The sequence below is a fragment of the Marmota flaviventris genome, chromosome 2, assembly GCF_047511675.1.
Source record: "Marmota flaviventris isolate mMarFla1 chromosome 2, mMarFla1.hap1, whole genome shotgun sequence".
Classification (NCBI taxonomy): Eukaryota; Metazoa; Chordata; class Mammalia; order Rodentia; family Sciuridae; genus Marmota; species Marmota flaviventris.
Window position 1 is genome coordinate 125,885,092 of NC_092499.1, and position 21,353 is coordinate 125,906,444.

The 21,353-nt window shown below is 39.5% G+C and overlaps 1 protein-coding gene across 1 annotated transcript in view; it reads right to left on the bottom strand.

Annotated features, from left to right (window-relative positions):
- Positions 1-8,617, bottom strand: part of Gabra5 (gamma-aminobutyric acid type A receptor subunit alpha5) — a 73,147-nt gene extending 64,530 nt beyond the window's left edge. Inside the window, exon 1 of the mRNA XM_027925902.2 lies at positions 8,532-8,617. Within this exon, the coding sequence (XP_027781703.1) occupies positions 8,532-8,617 (86 nt within the window). The remainder of the gene's footprint in view (positions 1-8,531) is intronic.
- Between the last annotated feature and the right edge of the window lie 12,736 nt (positions 8,618-21,353).

Below are 21,353 nucleotides of genomic sequence, written 5' to 3' on the forward strand. Positions count from 1 at the left end.
GCCAGTCCTCCACAGACACTGAGAGACAACTGTACCCTGGAGAGGGGAGTAAGCAAGGAGATTGACTGATTCATTGATTGTACCAGGGATTGAACCCAGGGACACTTAACCACTGAGTCCTATTCCCAGCCCTTTTTAATATTTTATTTAGAGACAGGATCTCATTGGATTACTTAGGGCCTAAGTTGCTGAGGCTGGCTTTGAACTTCAAATCCTCCTACCTTAGCCTCCAGGGCTGCTAGGATTATAGGTGTGCACCACTCTAGGTATGCTGGTTGGGTTTTGTTTTTTACTAAGATATAAAAGGATCTTTCTTTTTGAGAAACTTTCAAGGATTCTCTGTCAATGTGACTGATTCATTTATCCATTAAGGTTATAATCTCTGATAAGAGGAGTAATGTATTGTAGATTCCATCTTTAAAGGTGCTTTATTCTACCAAGATATTTCCTTACTATGGTATTTTAAAGGGTACACTTTAGCTCAAAATTTCTGGTGAAGAATATTCTTCTGAGTGTTGTCAGACCACAAATTGCACGTGTAAAGACAGGGCATGTTGTATTTCTTGATGGTACAGTCTCTGCTTATATTGACAGCCATGTTTTATTTACATAAAATGGGATTGATAACGGCTACTGCAGATAGTTTTAATGTGAAATTACTTTGGGGTTTGAGCAGATTGGTTTTATGCTTCAGCTTATCTGTCTTCTGAAATTGCATTCTTCCCCCCCAGTATTTGATTGCTTCTGGGAAATATATCTTCACTTGTTTGTTACTTGAAGGTCGTTACATAAGCACCTCTAAATGGCACCATTTTGTGATGTGTTTCCTCAACTGTGCATTAGGCACTACTTTAGCTAACCATATTTAAAACAAAATGCTATGTAAAAGGGGATCGGGCAGCCATGGTGGACACTAGCTGGATGATGAGATTAATTCCAAGTTTCTAGATAAGAATTTTTCCCATTTCAATGTGGAAAACTCAAAACTTGAAACACTTATTTTATGTGGCTAAATTCCTGTATCATGGATTACGCCATAACTCTTAAGTTCCTCCCACTCCATCTGAAAGACCCTCCCAGTCCTGCCCTTCAGTTTCCCAGATCAAGCACAAGTCCATCCCAGCTCACTACCTCCCTATGAACTCTCTTGTCCTTGACTCTTCTGCCTGGCTCAGAATCCTGCAGCCTACAACATAGAACCTAAATCATACAAACCTACAGGCCACACTGCACCCTACCCCACCCCACATCACACCACCCATGTTCCCTGGCTCAGCCCCTTCCTTTCCCCAACCCACATATGTGTTGGTGCCACATGCACCATCCCACATGCTATCCCTTGCTCCTCATCATTGTCATCAGCAAGCACATCTGATATAGTACCATGGGTCTTCAAGTCATTCACCCATGTTCCCTTTCAGCTGTTCTCTGTGATTTGCTCCTCTTCTCATCAAAACTCATTGGAAGAGTTATTTGCACTAGAAATCCCTACTGCCTCTCCTTCCTTCTCTTGCAGCAGCTCCTCTCTAATCTCCACTACCTGCATCCCAAGAAAATCTCTTTCCTGAAGGCCAGGAATGAACTCATTGCCAAACCCAAAGGTCAAATCTTGATCTTCATCTCAGTGGACCTGTGAGCCACAGGTCTGAGCTTCCCCTCCCTACAACACTTTCTCCACTTGGCCTCAGGATACTATTCTCTTCATTCTTCTTCTTCACTTGCCTTTTCCTTTTGGTCTTGCTGTTACCTTCTCTGCTCTTACCTTCCTGTCTCCAAATACTGTAATATTCCAGGATGTAATCCAGGGAAGTCTTTTTCTTTCTGTCTACACTCAAACTTTACTCGATCTCATCCAACCCAATGGCTTTCCATATCTTCTACCCACAGAAGTATATCAAGTCTATGCATGCAGTCCAGTCTCTCTTTGACCTCCAGACCTCTATTTCCAGTGGCCTGCCTGGCTTCTTCGCCTCGGTATCTAACCCATATCTCAAAGGGCTTAACATGTTCATAACCACACTTAGGATTATCTCTACCCAAACCTCTTCTCCACTGCCTTCTCTACTCCACGACAAGCAATTGAACCCATCAGGTTTTCATGTCAAATACTTGGTGTAGAGAGATCGTCATCGTTGTCCCCTCTTTTCTCATGCCCACATCAACCCATCAAGAAATCCTACTGGACAAAATAGTTTCTCCCCAGGGTCATTATGACCTTGTTGCTTCTTCCTTTTCTCCCCTCTAGCTCCATGCCAGATTCTATTCCATTTTATTTACTCAGCATACTGAGTGAGCTTTAAAATCTAAATGGCATCATTGCCACATTTAAATTAGATCCCATTTTTCTCCCACTCCAAAACACTCCATGAACTGGGCCAGGCATCCTGTCACATAATCTGTAGTCCCAGCTACTCAGGAAGCTAAGGCAAGAGGATTACTTGAGGCCAGAATTTCAAAGACCAGCCTGAGCAAGACAGTGAAACTATCTCAAAAATAACAAAACACCACTCAACCACTCTCTCTGATCTTCAAGATAAAAGTCAACTGATGCTACAGTCATCATCTACAAGGTCCTCTGACCCAACTCCACCCCTTCTTCTGATTCTGCTTTCTACCAATCTCCCACTTCCCCATATCAGTCCCCTTGTTGTTCCTAATATGCCCAGCAAGCCCCTGCTACAGCACCTTTGCCTTTGCCACCATCTCTCCCACCTGATCTCCCACCTGATCAGTCTTCCCTACAAATAGCACTGCTCACGTCCTCACTTCCCTGGGACCACTGCAATAGCCTTTCTTCCCTGCACATCCATTACCTCTACTCTGAATTGTTTTTTGTAGCCATCATTATAACTCAACCGATACTTATTTCTCTATTACCTGTCTTGAACCAGAATATACCCTCCATGAAGGCAGGCTCCACTTTGCCCCCTGTGAGACCTCAGTATCTAGTATAGTGCCTAGTACGTGGTGAGGACCCCATACATGCTATAGTAGCAGCAGGGAAATAGTCCCCAAGAAGCCCATGCAAGGGAGGCTTTGCATATGTGGTTCCATTTATACCCTTACTGCACTCAGGCACAGCTTAGACACCACATTCACACTCTGGGTCTAGTAAAGGTCAGGAGTGGCCTGGTTATAATACCCAGAAGGAGGGATGGTATGAACTTAACACAAACACACATGCACACGCACACCACCCCCATGCCCACCTCTGTTTAAGCACTTGTTTAAGCATTTGGCATAAGTTAAACAGTTGTCCCTCGCATCAGTCCTGCAATATAGGATCCATTACTATCCCCACTTTGAGATTCAGAACTGAGATGTAGACAGGTTACATAACTTTTGATGTCACAAAGGTAATGTGTAGAAACAGAGATCACCGTCAGGCATCAAGACTGCCCCAAACAATACTTTACGCTCCCTAAATGTCTGGCAAGGATTTTGAAACAGGAAGCATACTGATAGTAGAGTGATGACCCATTTTGTTGTTGTCACTAAAACTAAAATGAACTGGCCCTGGGTTTCATTAACTTCTAGATTCTGTCTTTTTGATTTTGAAATGGCTTTTAAAGAAATACACATAAAATGGATTTCTCAGGGAATTGCTAACGCCTGTTTCATAGCATGTCTTACTTTTCTGGGACCTTCTGTACACCATTAAATTTCATAATCCATATCCTGTACTGGGTTTTATTCAGGCTGTGTGGTAGACCAACTGTTTTTATATTGGTGTTATTTGAATTCTAAATTAAAATATTCTTCTGTTACCAATATGCAGATTTCCTTCCCATTCATTCCCTTTTCATGGCACTATAAATATTAGGACATTCTGGAGAAGGCTTCAGTATCTTTGAGATGGACCCTAATACTTCCACTTTCCAATGGCAAAAAATCAGACGCATCTCTCTAAGCTCTTGAGCCTGAGCTCTTTATATCCACAACGCGAGGATTTTGTGAAAATTAAATGGCACACTTCTTAAAATGTATTGTGAAGATTAAGGAGACACACCTATAGACACACCTATAACTCACTGCTGAGAGGGTTTTATGATGAGATGTCTTGTTGCTTTCAATTCTAATACTTTCCTCTGAAATTCCACATCAACTGAAATATACATCTTATGCCACTGAATCTTTATAAAAATCAAAAACCCCACGTTCTCCTTCTCCCCTTGAACTAAGCCAGTGACTCATTCTGGAGCTGATTGCCAGCTGGTGTCGGCAGAGAGCCGTATCCTTCTGAGCTCTGCTCGCTGCCTATTGGCATGATGAACATGTAAAAAGTTACCTTTATAAAGTATATAATTCAGAAGTATTTTCTATCGGTGCTTTAAGAAAAAAAAAAAAGAAAGAAAGAAAGAAAAAATGTTGGGCATGACGTTGCAGTCAGGTTGCGGTCACCTACTTGTCTTGCTGGAGCTACCTATTTTTCTGATCTCTAACTCTCCCTGAGCCATTGATTCTGTTCCTGCTGACTGCTTCAGTGCTGCTTTCTGAGTGTTTTCATAATTGTTATAATGACTGTTTGTCCTGGGCCTTATGAACCTGCAGCTGTAGGGCAGGAAGAATTTGTCATCGGGGATAGAGAAGAGAGAACTTTCCATTTAAGAAGACATTGTGAGTGCCTGCATGATTCAGAGAAAATGTACTTTCTGCTCTAGTTAAGAGAAGGGAACTGTCCTTGAGTATGTGTCTGCAAAGGCCCTGTACATGAGACCTAAGGTCCAGGCTGGCACACTTGTATAAATAAAGAATAGCCCTCTCTGTTTATGTATGTAAGGGACTTCTGCAAGGACCTGCTTTTAATTCCCAATTATAAAATACTGTTTTCTGAAGTCTGTCTGAATTGCACGGCCCACATAATAAAATCTCAACACATTTTTTTTCAATGGATAAATCCATGAAATATATTTAATGCAATTAAATGAATGGAATTGGACTTAACCTTATGATTGAGTGAATAATCCTCCAAAGTATCTTGCAATTATCATGGGTCTTCCAAGTTGGACAATGTATGATTTTTTCAAATTATGATAAATTAATTCCAGTTCAAACTTAATAGTATATATTTTGGCATGACATTGATTGCAATATTGTTTCAGTGCTATTTTTCCTCTCCCATGTACTTTAGGATACTGGTTTCATTAAAATAATTATAATGGCTTAAATAATCCCACATCTTCAAATGGGCCATTGCATAAGGCTGACTCTCAAATAAGATCTCTGCTCTGTTGTATGCTTGATACATGCTCTGTTCTATAATTTAACACTAATAGCAGAATTATAAAGGCTATTAAAAATGAGCTGCTGGTGACCAAATAAATTCAAGAATTATGAGGGGGGGAAAAAGAAATAATACTCATATTATTTTCAAAGCAATTTCACATTAATTATCTTATATAATTTCAAATATATTTCCCCTCTCACAAATACATTTCCTGGTTGCCAGACACACATGCTTTTCAAAAACACTGTACATCAACTCTGTACAAGCACAAAACCTTACACATTGCCTCTTTCCTTCCTTTCCCCTCTCTGATTCACTCCTTACCCCCTGCCAGTTCTCTGACCTCTTTTGTGTATTTACAGGTATCAGCATTTCTTGGGGCCTTTGTTACTTCCCTCTTGCTTTTGTTTTGAGCCTGATCACATAAACTCTTTCTCTGGGGGAAAACAAAACAGAGTTTACTTTAAACTCAATCCCACCCCTAATCTCAGAGTACAAAATCCTCTCTCTGCTGTGAAGCAAGAGAATACCTTTCAGAATTACACACCCCCATCTATATTAGTTTGCAAACCAACAGTAGTCAAATAAGGCAGCACAAGAAGTAACCAGACACAATCACATAAAGCCTGCTGAGTAAGGAATCCCAGCAGTTACTGGCTTTATGAACTCCCCAAGTTAGCTATTTCTCCATCCCATCTTCCATAGCTGTCAGAAGAGGCTAAGGATGCTCATCTCATAAGACTGCTCCTAAGATTCACCTAAAACATAGTCATAAAAATAGGGGCTGTACATTGTAATAGCTGCTATTCTATGAAGATTTAAAGTCAAGCAAATGTTATGAAACTTTGGGATTTGACAAAATTATTCTTACATATGTTTGGGTAAAGGGCAAGTGAGAGGAGCCTCATATAAGAAGAGAAATAAGTAGACATTTGATATCTTTTATGATAACTTTTGTGGCTGTTGAAAAGTACATCCTGCTGGACAGAATGCGTGCAACTCGGCTTCCTACTTCACTAAAAACCCCACTTTATCAAAAGCAGCTGAACACCCAGGGTTAAGCATTAAAAGCACTCGAAGAACCTGTAATGATGTAATGATGTAAAATTCCACTTATAGAGATATTCTCTAAATGAAATTGATCTCAAATAATTTAAAATATTGTAAGCCAAATATGTTCACTACAAGAAAATCTATAACAGCAAAATCAGAAACAATGTAAACATCCCAAATTAGGGAAGTAGTAAACAGAGCATTCATGCACAGTAATAAATCCATCCCTTTTAAAATCACACATCTTAGATTTTGCAATAATAAAGTAACAAGTCTGAAAAAAACTACACAAAAGTTAATGTGCAGTATGATCCCAACTATATAAACGTATGCACAGAAACAAGCATATTAAAATGTGAAGGGTGATTGTCTCTGGTGGTAGAATTATGGGCACTTTCCATTTTATTAGGTACGGTTTTATCAAAACAATCAAAATTAAAATCTTCTCCAACAGCTAACTTTTTAGAAAGATTGAGGAGTACCTTACCACTTTCTTAGTGTTTCCTTCCAGCACATAATAATTACCTCTCTTATTTTGAAAATGATCTTGGAAATCTATAGGGTTAATTAAGGAATAAAGTATAACTGCTTCTTATGGCTACACTTATATGTTACTTCCTATTCTAGACTTGAACCTTCCAGGAAGTGTAATAACTTCTTACCTATTCAATGAAAAGTCACAATAATATGTTGGCTAAAATATTGTAAAGAAACTATATGTTGCCAATCCTAGCATACTCTTCATTTCCAAAATATCACTAAGAATATGTAATATCAGTAAGCAAACTGACCACACAATGCATTAACTTGCAAAGTTGAATACTTGGTAGGATTTCATTTACACGCCTTCCATTCAAAACTTTGTGAACACCACAGTTTATAGAATTTAACACTTGGAGATAACTTGGAAAGAAAATCTGCATTTAACAGTTAACAAAGACAAGGCCTGGGAGGGGAGGTGTCCAAACAAGCAAGGAAAAAATAACATACAACACTTCTCCCCAGAGAATACTCGATTGGCTGCAACCTATACCTGTTTCCATTAGCAAACATGGGCTGTTGGGCTCTCGTGCTGGTGAGGGATGGGCATGTCCTTAGATAAGCTATGCTGGAGAAAGTCCTCCTTGAAGACTCAGGCCTGTGCCCAGGTCCCAGTGCACCTGGGCCGCAGTCACAGCACTTGGAAGTCTTAAGTTTCTACCTGTCTGTCTGTCTCTTTCCCTCTCCCCTCTCCCCTCGTCTGCTCACATCTGGAAGGGTCAGAAGAGCAGAAAATGCCCAGAGCACAAACAAAATGTCACAGCCCCCAAAAGGATCATCTCTGTTTGCCAGACAGCAGGAGTTTCTCCAGGCTGTTGGAGAGCCACTTAATAGTCTCCACCCTTTTAAGATTTACACATGTGCAGAGTATAATGTGAAACCTCTGGAGCCTGTTTTTACAGAACTAATGTTTTGGCGACTTTAGTCCTGAAATTTAATTTCTTAATCATATTCCATAAGCTTCAAGTTGCAATCCTTTTGATTAGCCAGAACAGTTCTGGAGTGGTGGGAGAGAAGAGGGAGAGGAGGAACATCGGCCTCCTAAGAGCATGCATATGTCATGTTAGTTAACAACAATTTGATGAAAGAGAAAATCAATACACAGAGACTAATAGCCAAAATGAAAGGTTAATGTAAATGATAATGCTAGAACTTCAGGTGTATCTTTCAGATTTTCAGACGTGTAGTTTATGATGTCTGCCCCTGCACTTGAATGGGCTGTTCCAGGCCATTGGCTCAGGCCATGACTACTTTGAGTCCTTTTTCAATGCCACATACATACACAGCAAAGACTGGGCTTGAAAGGCAAATTCAATTGCATAATGGAACCAAGGAGAGTGATCAGAATGTTGCATACCGACCGCCCTGTCTAATAAGCAGTGAATGTCAAACTTCTGAATCTTGTTTTAGCCCAAGTAGGAGGAAACACAGCTTTTACTCTGAAACCATATTTGGTTTTCATTTCTGAAAACATGATCTGCCTCTTTTCTTGGACATACTGCGGAGATCCCACACCAGGGGCAGCCTTGCTCAGGAAGAAATCATAGGTCAGGAGCAAGGACCCTTCATATATTTACAACAAACTGAAGGGCAGCAGACTGCAAAGGTAAAAAGCAAGGGCTTGCTGAATTGATGTTCTGCTCTACAAGGTTCCAGAAAGGTACCACTGGCCCCAAAATTGTAAAAATTAAAACTGGAAGGGATAACTTACCCAAAGTGACTGGATAAGTTCATGGAAATACAAAAAAGAAGGAGGTTTTTAATCATGATAAAGCTAGAGAACATTCCATTGTCCATTCCCAATAAGATTATAGTTGAAGCAGATGAATTTGGAAGAATAACTGTTCTTTTCTCCCAATTTGATCTTGAAGCTGAAAAATACACAAAAAGGAAAAACATGAACATGAAATTTTTGCGTCACTACACTGGAATCAATCATAACAGCTCCCACACAACCATCGACAAAGAAAGGAAACCTGGCTGTCAATCCCAGGACAGGCATACACCAGGTGTTTTCTACTTCACTAGGCAGTTAGGTGGGGTGTAAAGAAAAGTTACAATACGAATCAATTTTCATTTTTAACTCAGAGTGCAGAATCATTTTAATTCATTTTCCCATACCTCAAATCCTATTTTACTTTTCAGTATGTAATTAAATGTCCTATTATTAAAATAAATCTGAGCAACTATATTTTGTATGCGCCAAATCCACAAGTGGAATACATTTACCTTTCTGAAATGTCTGCCACGCGTTCAAAGCCAGCCAGCTACTCCTTGTTCTGCAAGGTGCTGAGAGAAAGTATGTGGAAAGAGGGGGAAAAATGGCACGTTTAGGAAACAAGTCTTCTACCGGATCACGATAATGTAATAACTTTCCATAAGACAGCGTTGCCACTTTCTCAGTATCCTGCCTCCATCACTAATTTAATAATCACTGCATTTGGGAAAGTCTCTCAGTTCTGTTCTGAGCCCTAATCAATGCATTGAAATCCAGGCAGACACCATCCTTAGGCTCAGCAACTAACCTTAGAGAAGGCATATATTTCTCAACATGCGCATAACGCAAATAGGTGTTCATGATGCATGAACAGCCCAGAGTTCGAAAGGAACGTTTTTTCCTAGGAGACCCCCCCAAAAAAACTCCAGAATTGGGAAGTACACAACAGGTACTTCCACCTCAGAAGCGAAGGCCTTCTGTGACTCCGGTAAAGAAGGACAGTGTGCCATGCGGTGGTCGCCTGACCCGGGGCAAATCGGAACAGCGAGCACGAGGCGCTGCATGCGGGAAACCCGGGCGGTTCCTCCTGCAGCCCCTCAGCTCTGATCAGTATACCCCAAAGGAAGGCTGTACTCCACGGTCCCCAGGTTGCCGTGCAGGCTTTCCAGGGCTGGTGCACCGGGGCAGGTGGGCGCGGGGGAGGCACTGCAGAGCCGCAGCCTCCGCTACTCCGGTACCCGCCGCCCGACAGGGTCAGCCACCCGCCGGGTCCGCAGCGGCGAGCCTAGCGTTTCCCTCTACCCAGCCCTTCCCGGCTCGCTCCCGCTCTCGCAGACCTCCCTTGTTCTTGCCCCGAGTCCAAGCCCAGTGCCCCGCCAAGCAGTACCTTCCTCCTGGGCTGGGACCGCTCGGTGCAGTGGAGGCTCCGAGTACCCTGGCCTCGAGCAGCCCTCGCGACACGCGCGCGACACCCCTGCGGGGCCCGCGCCCACCCCGCAAGTAACACCAGGACGCCGCGCGCCTCGGAGCCCCGGGGCTGGTAGGGGCCTTCCAGGTGGGCGATTTCGTCCCTCCGATTCCCGCGACAGCGGCTGCGGGGGTATCCTATCCCCCAGTTCCTACCAGGGACCCGTAGGTGCTGCGCCCTGAAGCCCCGTCTGGCGGAGCTGCGCCGCCCAGGATGCCCATGCCCTCCCGCGCCCGGGGTTGTACCCGCAGTCGCCGGGGGAAAGTTTGCGCTGCGGCTGCCCCTGGCGCCCCGCCTGCTCTCCACTTGTGCTCCCTAGCCATGCAACACAAGGCTCAGGCGCCGCGAGGAGAGTAGTGCCGGCGGAGCCTGAGCTGCCTGTCCTTTCCCCCCTGTCCGCATCTTCTTACCCCACTGCCCCGGCCCGGCGCGCCCGGGGCTTACCCTGCGCGCCGGCCCCGAGAGGCGAGCCGTCGGCGAGGGTGCATCCTCCTTCTCCACCGCCTGCTCTCGCCCCGTGGCAGGAGCGGAAGGCCGGTGCGGCGTCACCGCCCCATGCTGCCAGCGCGAACTTCCCCAGCGATCCCGGGTGGAGTGGATCCGGCGCCCCGCGTTCCCGCCGCCGCCCTGCGGCTGGGCTCTGCGCCGCGCCTGAGGCCGCGCGCTGCCCCGCTGCAGATCCCCCCAGCGCCCCCAGCGCACTCGCGCGCTCGCTCTCACCTCTCCTGAGCGCCACATGTCGTCTCTGGGTTTGGAGGAACGTCCCTCTGCAGAGACGCTCCGGCAGAGGCCGCCAGAATCTCACCAAACGCGCTCTGGGCCAAACTCACGAAGGGGGAGGGCTCAGGGCCCCGCGGTTTGGCCTGGTTTGGGATAGGCCATATTTCTAATGAAGTTTCTTGAGGCCCCTAGGAACATATTCTGTACTCCCCTGTAATAACCACTGGTCCCCTTTTTAGAACAGAAACAGATCGTGTCAAAATCAGCAGCCTATTCTATGATAACGGACGCCTTTGCTTTGAGAGCTTTCCTCTTCTGGGGCCCTGCATAGCACCTCCCTAACATGACCTCAGTCCTCAGTGGCCCCCCTGTATATCCTCATCTCTTATTCTCTTCAGAAAGAGACTGGCTTGGGAGAATCCTTTTTATTCACTTCATAGATAATTATTAATTCATTGCTTCGGAAGGAAAAGCCAGAGTAAAACTGGGGATTAGGAGGAAACCCTTGCTTGATTCCAGTATACGGTTGAGGTTTTCTGAAATACCGTTTCGTGCGGAGAAGCCATGGTATGATTAGGATGGGGCTCAGAGCCATGGCCTCTCCAAATTTGAAAGTGGGTCTGAGTCAAAGAAAGGGATCTCCCCAGTAAACCCTCTGGGGACACAACATCAGGCACTGACTTCAGTTGACAGAACATACGTGGGCTTTATTGTAATTATGTGGGTCTGCTGTGTCAGTGGTATAGTTTCTGAGATGTGAAGGAAGCACTAAGGACACCTGGGCAGACAGAGGCCTCCCTACAAACAACACCAGCACTAAAGCAACACATTCCCCTACTGCAAGACCTTAGCGTGCTGTCTCCACAGGAAGTAGGTGCTTCTTGTTGATGAAAACATCAGGGAGTAATATTTTAAGATTTAAAGTAAAACCCCACCAAGACCATGGGAAATTTGTATTATTGCTCCATATCTTTTGAGAAACTGCATTGTTTAACAGTTTCTTGTAGGACAATGATTATGAGAAAAGGCAAATTTCTAGAAAAGATCTTCATATTTTCCAGAATATGAAGCCCCTCAGTTTTCCAGTTATGTTTAACCCAGAGTATGATAAATCTTAGCTACCTGTTGTTATTTTTGAACACATTCCAGAAATTACAAATTTTTCCCCAAAATAAGAAATTGCAAATAAATTTCAGGAACAGGATGTGAAGACATAAAAATGTGGGAAAAAAATATATGAATTGTTATTCTTATGACATCTTTAGTCACAGTTATTACATAATTATGGGTTCTTAAATATAAATAAGATGCTCATTTGAAAGGGTTTTCTAACTCTAAGATGGATGAATTGAACACACATTTCTTCATTTTCTGAGTCCTCAAAAGATTTATCCTAAGATAAAATTCCTTGAAATTTGCTGTAGTTTGTCTTATGTGTCCCTCAAAGGCTTGTTGGTTACAAAGGCGTGGTCCCCAACCTGTACTGCTATTGGGAAGTGTGGAACCTTTAGAGGTGCAGTGTAGTGGGAGGAAGTTTAGTCAGTGGAGGTGAGCCCTCAAACGGGATATTGGGATCCCGTCCTTGCCTCTTCCTCTCTTTTTCACTTCCTAGCCTTGAGGTGAATAGTTTGGTCTACTACATAGTCCTGCCATGATGTGCTGCCTTATTGCACACCCAAGAGCAGTGGGGTTAAGCAACCATGGATCGAAACCTCCAAAACTGTGAGAAAAAATAGACCTTTCATCCTCACAAGTTGCTTAATCTCAGGTATTTTGTCACAATCATATAAAACTAACAATAGTCAAAATTATTAAATTAAAAAGAATCCATATGTTTTTCTAATAAGAATAATGTACTTTTCACCTATTAGGTGTTGGAATTACAGGTTTAAGTATTCCAAAAACAGATGTTCTTCTCATAGAATTAAACAACATAATGCAAATAAATAGGTTCAATTGATTAGAGAATTTAAATCTTTATAGATTGTCACACAAAGCCATCCAGCTTATTTTTGCAAAACAAAAAGTAAATAGGGATTGCTTTCATATTTGTAAGTCACGGATGTTAATTCTTACTGAATGAAATATCAATTGTAACTGAATGTGTTCTTTTAATGGAGGGCATTTAAAATTTCATTGGTTATTTTTGAAAATTTTCTATCAGTTTCAAATTAACACATATTCTACATATGAAAATTACATTAAGTAAGATTTGCTATTTAAAACTGTATTTAAGCATGTTTCTTAAATGCTTTCCTCCTTCCTGTGATGAAGTGGTATCTCAATCTTTCCTCATTATGTTCATGTAACATATAAGAGGGCCTCATGTTAGATCGGCTGATTACCTAAGGGGATGGTGAAATGATAAGACAAACCACAGTATCGTGGAAACTCACATTAATAATACTTACTAGCATTTCAATAACTTTTGGTTTAATGTGGAATTCAATGGTTGTCCTGAGAAACAATGGTCTATCAGTTGAATTTTCATTTGTTCCATTCAAATTTTACCTTTTATTGAATCGAATTAAGTCACGTAGTTATACTTCTGGAGAACAGTAGAGGGCACCCCAGTTTCATACAACCTCAGTATTGGTGGTCTGTCATTTTTGGTTTGGAGTAGGAAACCTTAAAATAGCTGAACTTGGGGAAGATGGGCAGTGGCTTGACATTTACCCTAAAAACAGTAACAGTAACTTTGTACCTCACAAGACACCAAGCACATACTGCATCTAGAACAGAGGCTGAGAAGAGTGTTTCTTTATGTGAGTGGGTGTGGCAGAGGTGCTGAATACAAGAAAACCAAATCATATTACTGAGATCATGAAGAATCTGCCCTTCCTCCAGCCTCATCCACGTTATGGAAAATGGTAGAATTTCCTTCTTTGTTAACACTGAATAATATTCCATTGCCATCCATTGTACACAGCACATTTTCTTTATCCTTTCACCCATCAACAGACATTTGAGTTGCTTTCATAATTTGGCTATTGTAAAAAATGCTGAAATGAACATGGTCATGCAGATATCTCTTTCAGATAATGCATTAATTCCCAGAAGTGAGGGCTGAGGTGTAGTTCAGTGATAGAGCCCTTGCTAAGGATGCATGAGGCCCTGGATTTGAAACCCAGCGAGGTATATATATATATTGTGTATGTGTGTGTGTGTGTGTGTGTAATATATATATATATATATATATATATATATATATATTCATTCCATTTATTGCTAGATCATATGATAGGGCCAAAAGTTAAGGATAGGGGAAAATGGGGAGACGTTGGTCAAAGCGTACAAATTTTCAATTATTCAGGATGAGTAAATTCTGGAGACTTAATTTAAAATTTGACAAGTGGGTAGATTTAAGAGTTCTCATGACAAAAGAAGAAGGGGAAGAAAATGAAGAAGGATGAAGGGGAGGAGGAGGAGGCAAAATGAAATGATAATTATATGGGAGGATATATAGGTTAATGAGCTTCATTGAGGTGATTATTGTACCCATGTATATTAAATTGTCACGTTGACCACCATTATACTTCAATATATACTTATATTACAATATAAGTATAACACCAGTTATACTTCAATAAAGAAAAAATAATGTCCTCTGAGGAAGAAGAGCTTGATTAAGATGAGAAGATGAATGTTCTAAGCTGATAGTCCACACTATAGAATAAGACACACACATGGAACTGTGTGCAATTTTGTATTACTGCAGAAGCGAAAGCAAGATAAACACAGAGATAAGAGGAGTCAGGTGTACAGAAGCCAGGCTTGGGAAGACAGGACATTTGGAACTAAGAGGTGGACTTCCTCCTACGAGCCTTAGGGAGCCATGGAATGTAGTTTTGGTGTCATGAGAAAAACAAGATGCTGGAAAAGAATCACCCAGCAACTATGTAATGAGAAAGCTTTAAGAGGAGGCAAATCTAGGCTAAAAGCAAATATGGACATCACAGGCACAACACAGGGACAGCCTATTGGAGGAATTTAATGATTGAGTTACTTCATCAATGGAATGATAAACTCCTCGATTGACTTGTATTCAAAGCAGACTGACTTATGGGTTCTTCGCCCAAACAGAAGCAAGTGGGCCTTGCTTGTTAAGGAAAAAGAAAGGTGGAGTCTGACTGGGAGAAGCAGGACAATTCCTAGGAAAGATGGCATCTGATTTGGAACCTAAAAAAAAAGAATGAGGACCAAAAAATAACAGAAAAAGCAAAAGGAAGAGTAGGAGCAGAGGCATGAACGTACAGGACTCCAGGTGATAAATGCGATGTTTATAGGAAGCACAGTCTGGGTATTTTCAATCCATGCTTTATTTCTTTATTTTTCTCATTATTTAAATTAGAACTCTCAAATTAGTTATTTCAAGGGTACATGTAGATGACAGACATGTTTTAATTAGCTGACAGTATTTTAAAATACAGTATTTGAAAACCAGATTTTCCATAAATGAATGCATCCATTCATGAATATCTCTAGATCTCTGGATTTAAAAAGGGAAGGAAAACCCACAGATTCAGCAATGTTAAGCACAACTTCACATCTTTTTGCCTCACCTCCACCTACTTATATTGGGCATGGGCTCCTCAGAGTAACATATTCTTTTTTATACTGAGCTTCATTTATATAACTTGGAAAACAGAGGCAAATGAGGTTTTAAAATATTTAAGAATTTTTTAAATTCTAATTTTATCTCCATTAGTAGTTATATCTTTTAAATTTTATATTATTTTTATTTTAGTGGTGATGCTAGTGTTATACACATCTTTAACATATCACAGTCTACTTTTTAAGTAATATCATACCATTTTATGCATAGTGTGATGGAACTGGCAAAAATGGTAATTAAAATAGCCATTACAACAATGTGTTTAGGTTTAATTTATATAGTAAATGAATAGTATATACTATAGCATATGAATCTTACAACACAACTCTATCACGGAGTATAGTATATCAATCTTGTAGCAATTATACTTCTATTTTTCTTTCCTGTCTTATTTGGTAGTGTTGTAACTTATTTCTTCTATATTCAACAAATTGCATTTCACTGTAATTATCGATTATTTCTTAAATAGATTTTCAAATGAATAAAAATGTTCATATTGAGTATCATTTTAATTCTACTTATAGAAATTCCTTTTTTGTTCTTTTTTGTTGTTGTTCTTTTTAGTTATACATGACAGTAGAGTAGACTTTGACATATTTATTCAAACATGTAGTATATCTTATTCTAATTAGGATCCCAGTCTTGTGGCTGTACATGATGGGGAGATTCTCTGTGGTGTATTCATATATGATTACAGGAAAGTTATGTCACATTCATTCCACTGTCTTTCCTATTCCTGTCCCCCATCCATTCCCTTCATTCCACTTTGTTTAATCCACTGAAATTCTGTCCTTCCCTCTCACCTCCCTTATTGTATGTTAGCATCTGTATATCAGGGAGAACATTCAACCTTTAATTTTCTGAGGTTGGCTTATTTTGTTTAGCTTAACAGTCTCCTGATCTATCCATTTACCAGCAAAAGTCATAAAGTCATTCTTTTTATGACCAAGTAATACTCCATTCTGTAATATACCATATTTTCTTCTAATATTCCATTTCAGTAGATATACCTGAAGCATTTAAATTGGTTCCATAGCTTAGCTATTGTGAATTGAGCTGCTATAAACATTGATGTGGCTGTATCCTGAAATATGCTGATTTTTAAGTCCTTTGGGTATATGCTAAAGAGTGGGATAACTGGATCAAATGGTTTTTCCATTACATGTTTTCTGAGGAATCGACATACTGATTTCCAGAGTGGTTGCACCAATTAGCAGTCCCACCAGCAATGAATGTATGAGCATACCGTTTTCCCCATATCCTCACCAATATTTATTGTTACTTGTATTCTTAATAATTGCCATTCTGACTGGAGTGAGAAGAAATTTCAGTGTAGTTTTAATTTGCCTTTCTCTAATTGCTGGAGATGTTGAACAATTTTTCAAATATTTGTTGACCATTCATATCTCTTCTTCTGTGAAGTGTCTGTTTGGTTCCTTTGCCCATTTATTGATTTAAAAAAAATTGGTATTAAGTTTTTTGAGTTCTTATATATCCTGGAGATTAACACTCTATCTGAGATGCATGTAGCAAAGATTTTCTTCATTCTGTAGGGTCTCTCTTCACACTTGATTATTACTTTTGCTGCGAAAAAGCTTTCTAGTTTGATACCATCCAATATATTGATTCTTTATTTTAGTTATTTTGCAATCTTGTTAAGGAAGTCAGTTCCAAAGCCCGCAGGATGAAGAATTGGTCCTACATTTTCTTCTAGTAGTTTCAACATCTCTGGTCTAATGCCTAGGTCTTTGATCCACTTTAAGTTGAGTTTTGTGTAGGGTGAGAGAGAGGGATTAAATTTCATTCTGCTACATACTGATTTCAATACTATCCAAAGCCCTGTACACATTTAATGTGATTCCTATTAAAATTCCAATGACGTTCTTCAAACAAATAGAAAAATCCATTATGAAATTCACTTTGAAAAATAAGAGACCCAGAATAGCCAATGCAATCTTAGTCAGAAAAGTGAAGCAGAAAGCATCACAATGCTGGACCTTCAATTATACTACAGACCCATAGTAACAAAAACAGCATGATATTGGCACCAAAACAGACATGAAGACCAATGGAACAGAATAGAAGACACAGAGTCAAACCATTATCTTTCTTGTATCACCAACCATCTGTAATGAATTGTGTAACTTTTTCTTTCTTTGAAATTTTTTTTTCATCTTCAGTTTTGACATATACTATTTTCTCAGGTAGACTTATGGACTGATAAGTGTTTTTGTATATAGTTCTTGTGTGCTGTTGTTGTTGTTGTAGACAGATACCTTTATTCTATTTATTCATTATTATGTGGTGCTTAGGATCGAATCCAGTGCCTCACATGTGCGATGCAAGCGCTCTACCAATGAGCCACAAGAAAAAAAACAACAACAACAACATAGTTCTCTATGTTTGTTTTCTGCCTTGTGATGATTTTGGCCAGATGTCTGTTATTGTTTTTCTTTTGTTTTCTCTGTACATAATATGTTATTTGCCTCCATGTCTGATTTTATCATTTTCTTTTTAAAAAAATTGTTATATTTGACAGCAAAATGCATTATAATTCATATTACTCATATAGAGCACAATTTTCATATCTCTGGTTGTACACAAATAGAATCACATCCTTCATGTCTTCATACATGTACTTAGGGTAATGATGACCATCGCATTCCACTGTCTTTCCTACCCCCATGCCCCCTCCTTTCCCCTCCCACCCCTTTTCCCCTTTGCCCTACCTGGAGTTCATTTAATCCCCCCATTTCATCCCACCCCCCTGCAGCAGATTATGGATTACATCCTTAAATCAGAGAAATCATTCCACATTTGTTTTTTTTTGGGGGGGGGATTGGCTAATTTCACTAAGCATTATCTTCTCCAACTCCATCCATTTACCTGCAAATGCTATGGTTTTATTCACTTTTAATGCTGACTAATATCCCATTGTTTATATATGCCACATTTTCTTTATCCATTCATCTACTGAAGGGCATCTAGGTTGGTTCCACAGTTTAGCTATTGTGAATTGTGCTGCTATAAATACTGATGTGGTTGTGTCCCTGTAGTAATCTGTTTTTAAGTCCTTTGTGTATATACTGAGGAGTGGGATAGCTGAGTCAAATGTGGTTCCATTCCCAGTTTTCCAAGGATTCTCCATACTGCTTTCCATATTGGCTTCACCAATTTGCAGTCCCACCAGCAATGTATGAGTGTACCTTTTTTCCCACATCCTCACCAACACTTATTGTTGTTTGTCTTCATAATAGCTGCCAGTCTGAATGGAGTGAGATGATACCTTAGAGTGGTTTTGATTTGCATTTCTCTAATTGCTAGAGATGTTGAACATTTTTTCACATATTTGTTGATTGATTGTATATCCTCTTCTGAGAAGTATCTGTTCAGTTCTTTGGCCCTTTTATTGATTGGGTTATTTGTTTTATTGGTGCTAAGATTTTTGAGTTCTTTATATATTCTAGAGATTAGTGCTCTATCTGACATGAGTGTGGTAATGATTTGATCCAAACTAGTAGGATCTCTATTCACCTCGCTGATGGTTTCTTTTGCTGAGAAGAAGCTTTTTAGTTTGAATCCATCCCATTTATTGATTCTTGATATTAATTCTTGTGCTACAGGAGTATTATTAAGGAAGTCAGGCCTAATCTGACATAATGAATATTTGGGCCTACTTTTTCTTCTAATAGACACAGTGTCTCTGGTTTAATTCCTAGATCCTTGATCCACTTTAAGTTTAGTTTTGTGTGTAGTGAGAGATAGGGGTTTAATTTCATTTTGTTGCATATGGATTTCCAATTATCCCAACACCATTTGTTAAAGAGGCTATCTTTTCTCCAATGTATGTTTTTGTCAAATATAAGATAACTGTAATTATGTGGGTTTGTTTCTGTGTCCTCTATTCTGTACCATTGGTCTACAAGTCTATTTTGGTGCCAATACCATGATGTTTTTGTTACTATTGCTTTGTAGTATAGTTTAAGGTCTGGTATAGTGATGCCACCTGCTTCACTCTTCTTGCTAAGGATTGCTTTAGCTATTCTGGGTCTCTTATTTTTCCAGATGAATTTCATGATTCCTTTTTTGTTTCTATGAGGAATGTCATTGGGATTTTTATGGGAATTGCATTAAGTCTGTATAGTGCTTTTGGTAGTATGGTCATTTTGATAATATTAATTCTGCCCATCCAAGAACAAGTTGGATATTTCCATCTTCTAAGGTCTTCTTTAGTTTCTTTCTTTAGCATTCTGTAGTTTTTGTTGTAGAGAACTTTCACCTCTTTCATTAAGTTGATTCCCAAGTATTTTATTTTATTGTATTGATGCTATTGTAAATGGGGTAGTTTTCTTCATTTCCATTTCAGAGGATTTGTCACTAATATATAGAAATGCCTTTGATTTATGGGTGTAGATTTTGTATTATGCTACTTTGCTTAATTCATTTACTAGCTCTAGAAGTTTTCTGGTGGAATTTTTTGGATCTTCTAAATATAGAATTATATCATCGGCAAATAGTGCTTATTTGTGTTCTTCTTCACCTATCTGTATCTCTTTAATTTCTGTCTTCTAATTTCTCTGGCCAGTGTTTCAAGAACTATGTTAAATAGAAGTGGTAAGAGAGGGAATCCCTGTCTTGTTCCAGGTTTTACAGTTTTTTAATAATGCTTTCAATTTTTCTCCATTTAGAATGATGTTGGCCTGGGCTTAGAATAGATAGCTTTTATGATGTTGAGATATGTTTCTTTTATCCCAAGTTTTTCTAGTGTTTTAAACATGAAGGGTTGCTATATTTTTTGAATGCTTTTTCTGCATCTATTGAGATGATCATATGGTTCTTATCTTTGAGTCTATTTATGTGATGAATTACATTTATTGATTTCCATATGTTGAACCAAACTTGCATCCCTGGGATGAATCCCACTTGATTTTAGTGAGAATTTTTGCATCTATATTCAATAGAGATAATAGTCTGCAGTTTTCTTTTTTTCATTTGTCTTTGCCAGGTTTTGGAATCAGGGTGATAATTGGCCTCAAAGAATGAGTTCGGAAGTGCTCCCTCTTTTTCTATTTCCTGAAATAAATTGAAGATGGTATTAGTTCTTCTTTCAAGGTGTTGTAGAACTCAGATATGTTTCCATCTGGTCCTGGGCTTTTCTTCTTGGTAGGCTTTTGATGGTATCTTCTATTTTATCACTTGAAATTGATCTGTTTAAATTTGTATATCATCCTGATTCAATTTGGGCAAATCATGTAACTCTAGAAGTTTGTCAGTGTCTTCCATATTTTTCTATTTTCTTGGAGTATAAGTTTTCAAAATAATTTCTAATTATCTTCTGTATTTCTGTAGTGTCTGTTGTGATAGTTCCTTTTTCATCATAGATGTTAGTAATTTGGGTTTTCTCTCTCCTTCTCTTCGTTAGCATGACCGCGGGTCTGTCAATTTTATTTATTTTTTCAAAGAACTAGCTTTTTGTTTTGTCATTGTTTTCAATTGTTTCTTTTGTTTCAATTTCATTGATTCCAGCTCTAATTTTAATTATTTCCTGTCTTCTGCTGCTTTGGGTGTAGATTTGTTCTTATTTTTCTAGGGCTTTGAGATGTAATGTGAAGTCATTTATTTGTTGACTTTTTCTCCTTTTAAGGAATGAACTCCATGCAATGAACTTTCCCCTTAGAACTGCATTCATAGTGTCCCAGAGATTTCAATATGTTGTATCAGTGTTCTCATTCACCTCTAAGAATTTTTTTAATCTCCTCCCTAATGTCTTCTGCATCCCATTGTTCATTCAGTAGCATATTATTTAGTCTCCAGGTGTTGGAGTAGCTTCTACTTCTTATTTTATCATTGATTTCTAATTTCATTCCATTATGATCTTATAGAATTCAGGGTAGTATCTCTACTTTTTTATATTTGCTAAGAGATGCTTTGTGGCATAATATTCTATTTTAGAGAAGGATTCATGTGCTGCTGAGAAGAAAGTGTATTCACTCGTTGAAGGATGAAATATTCT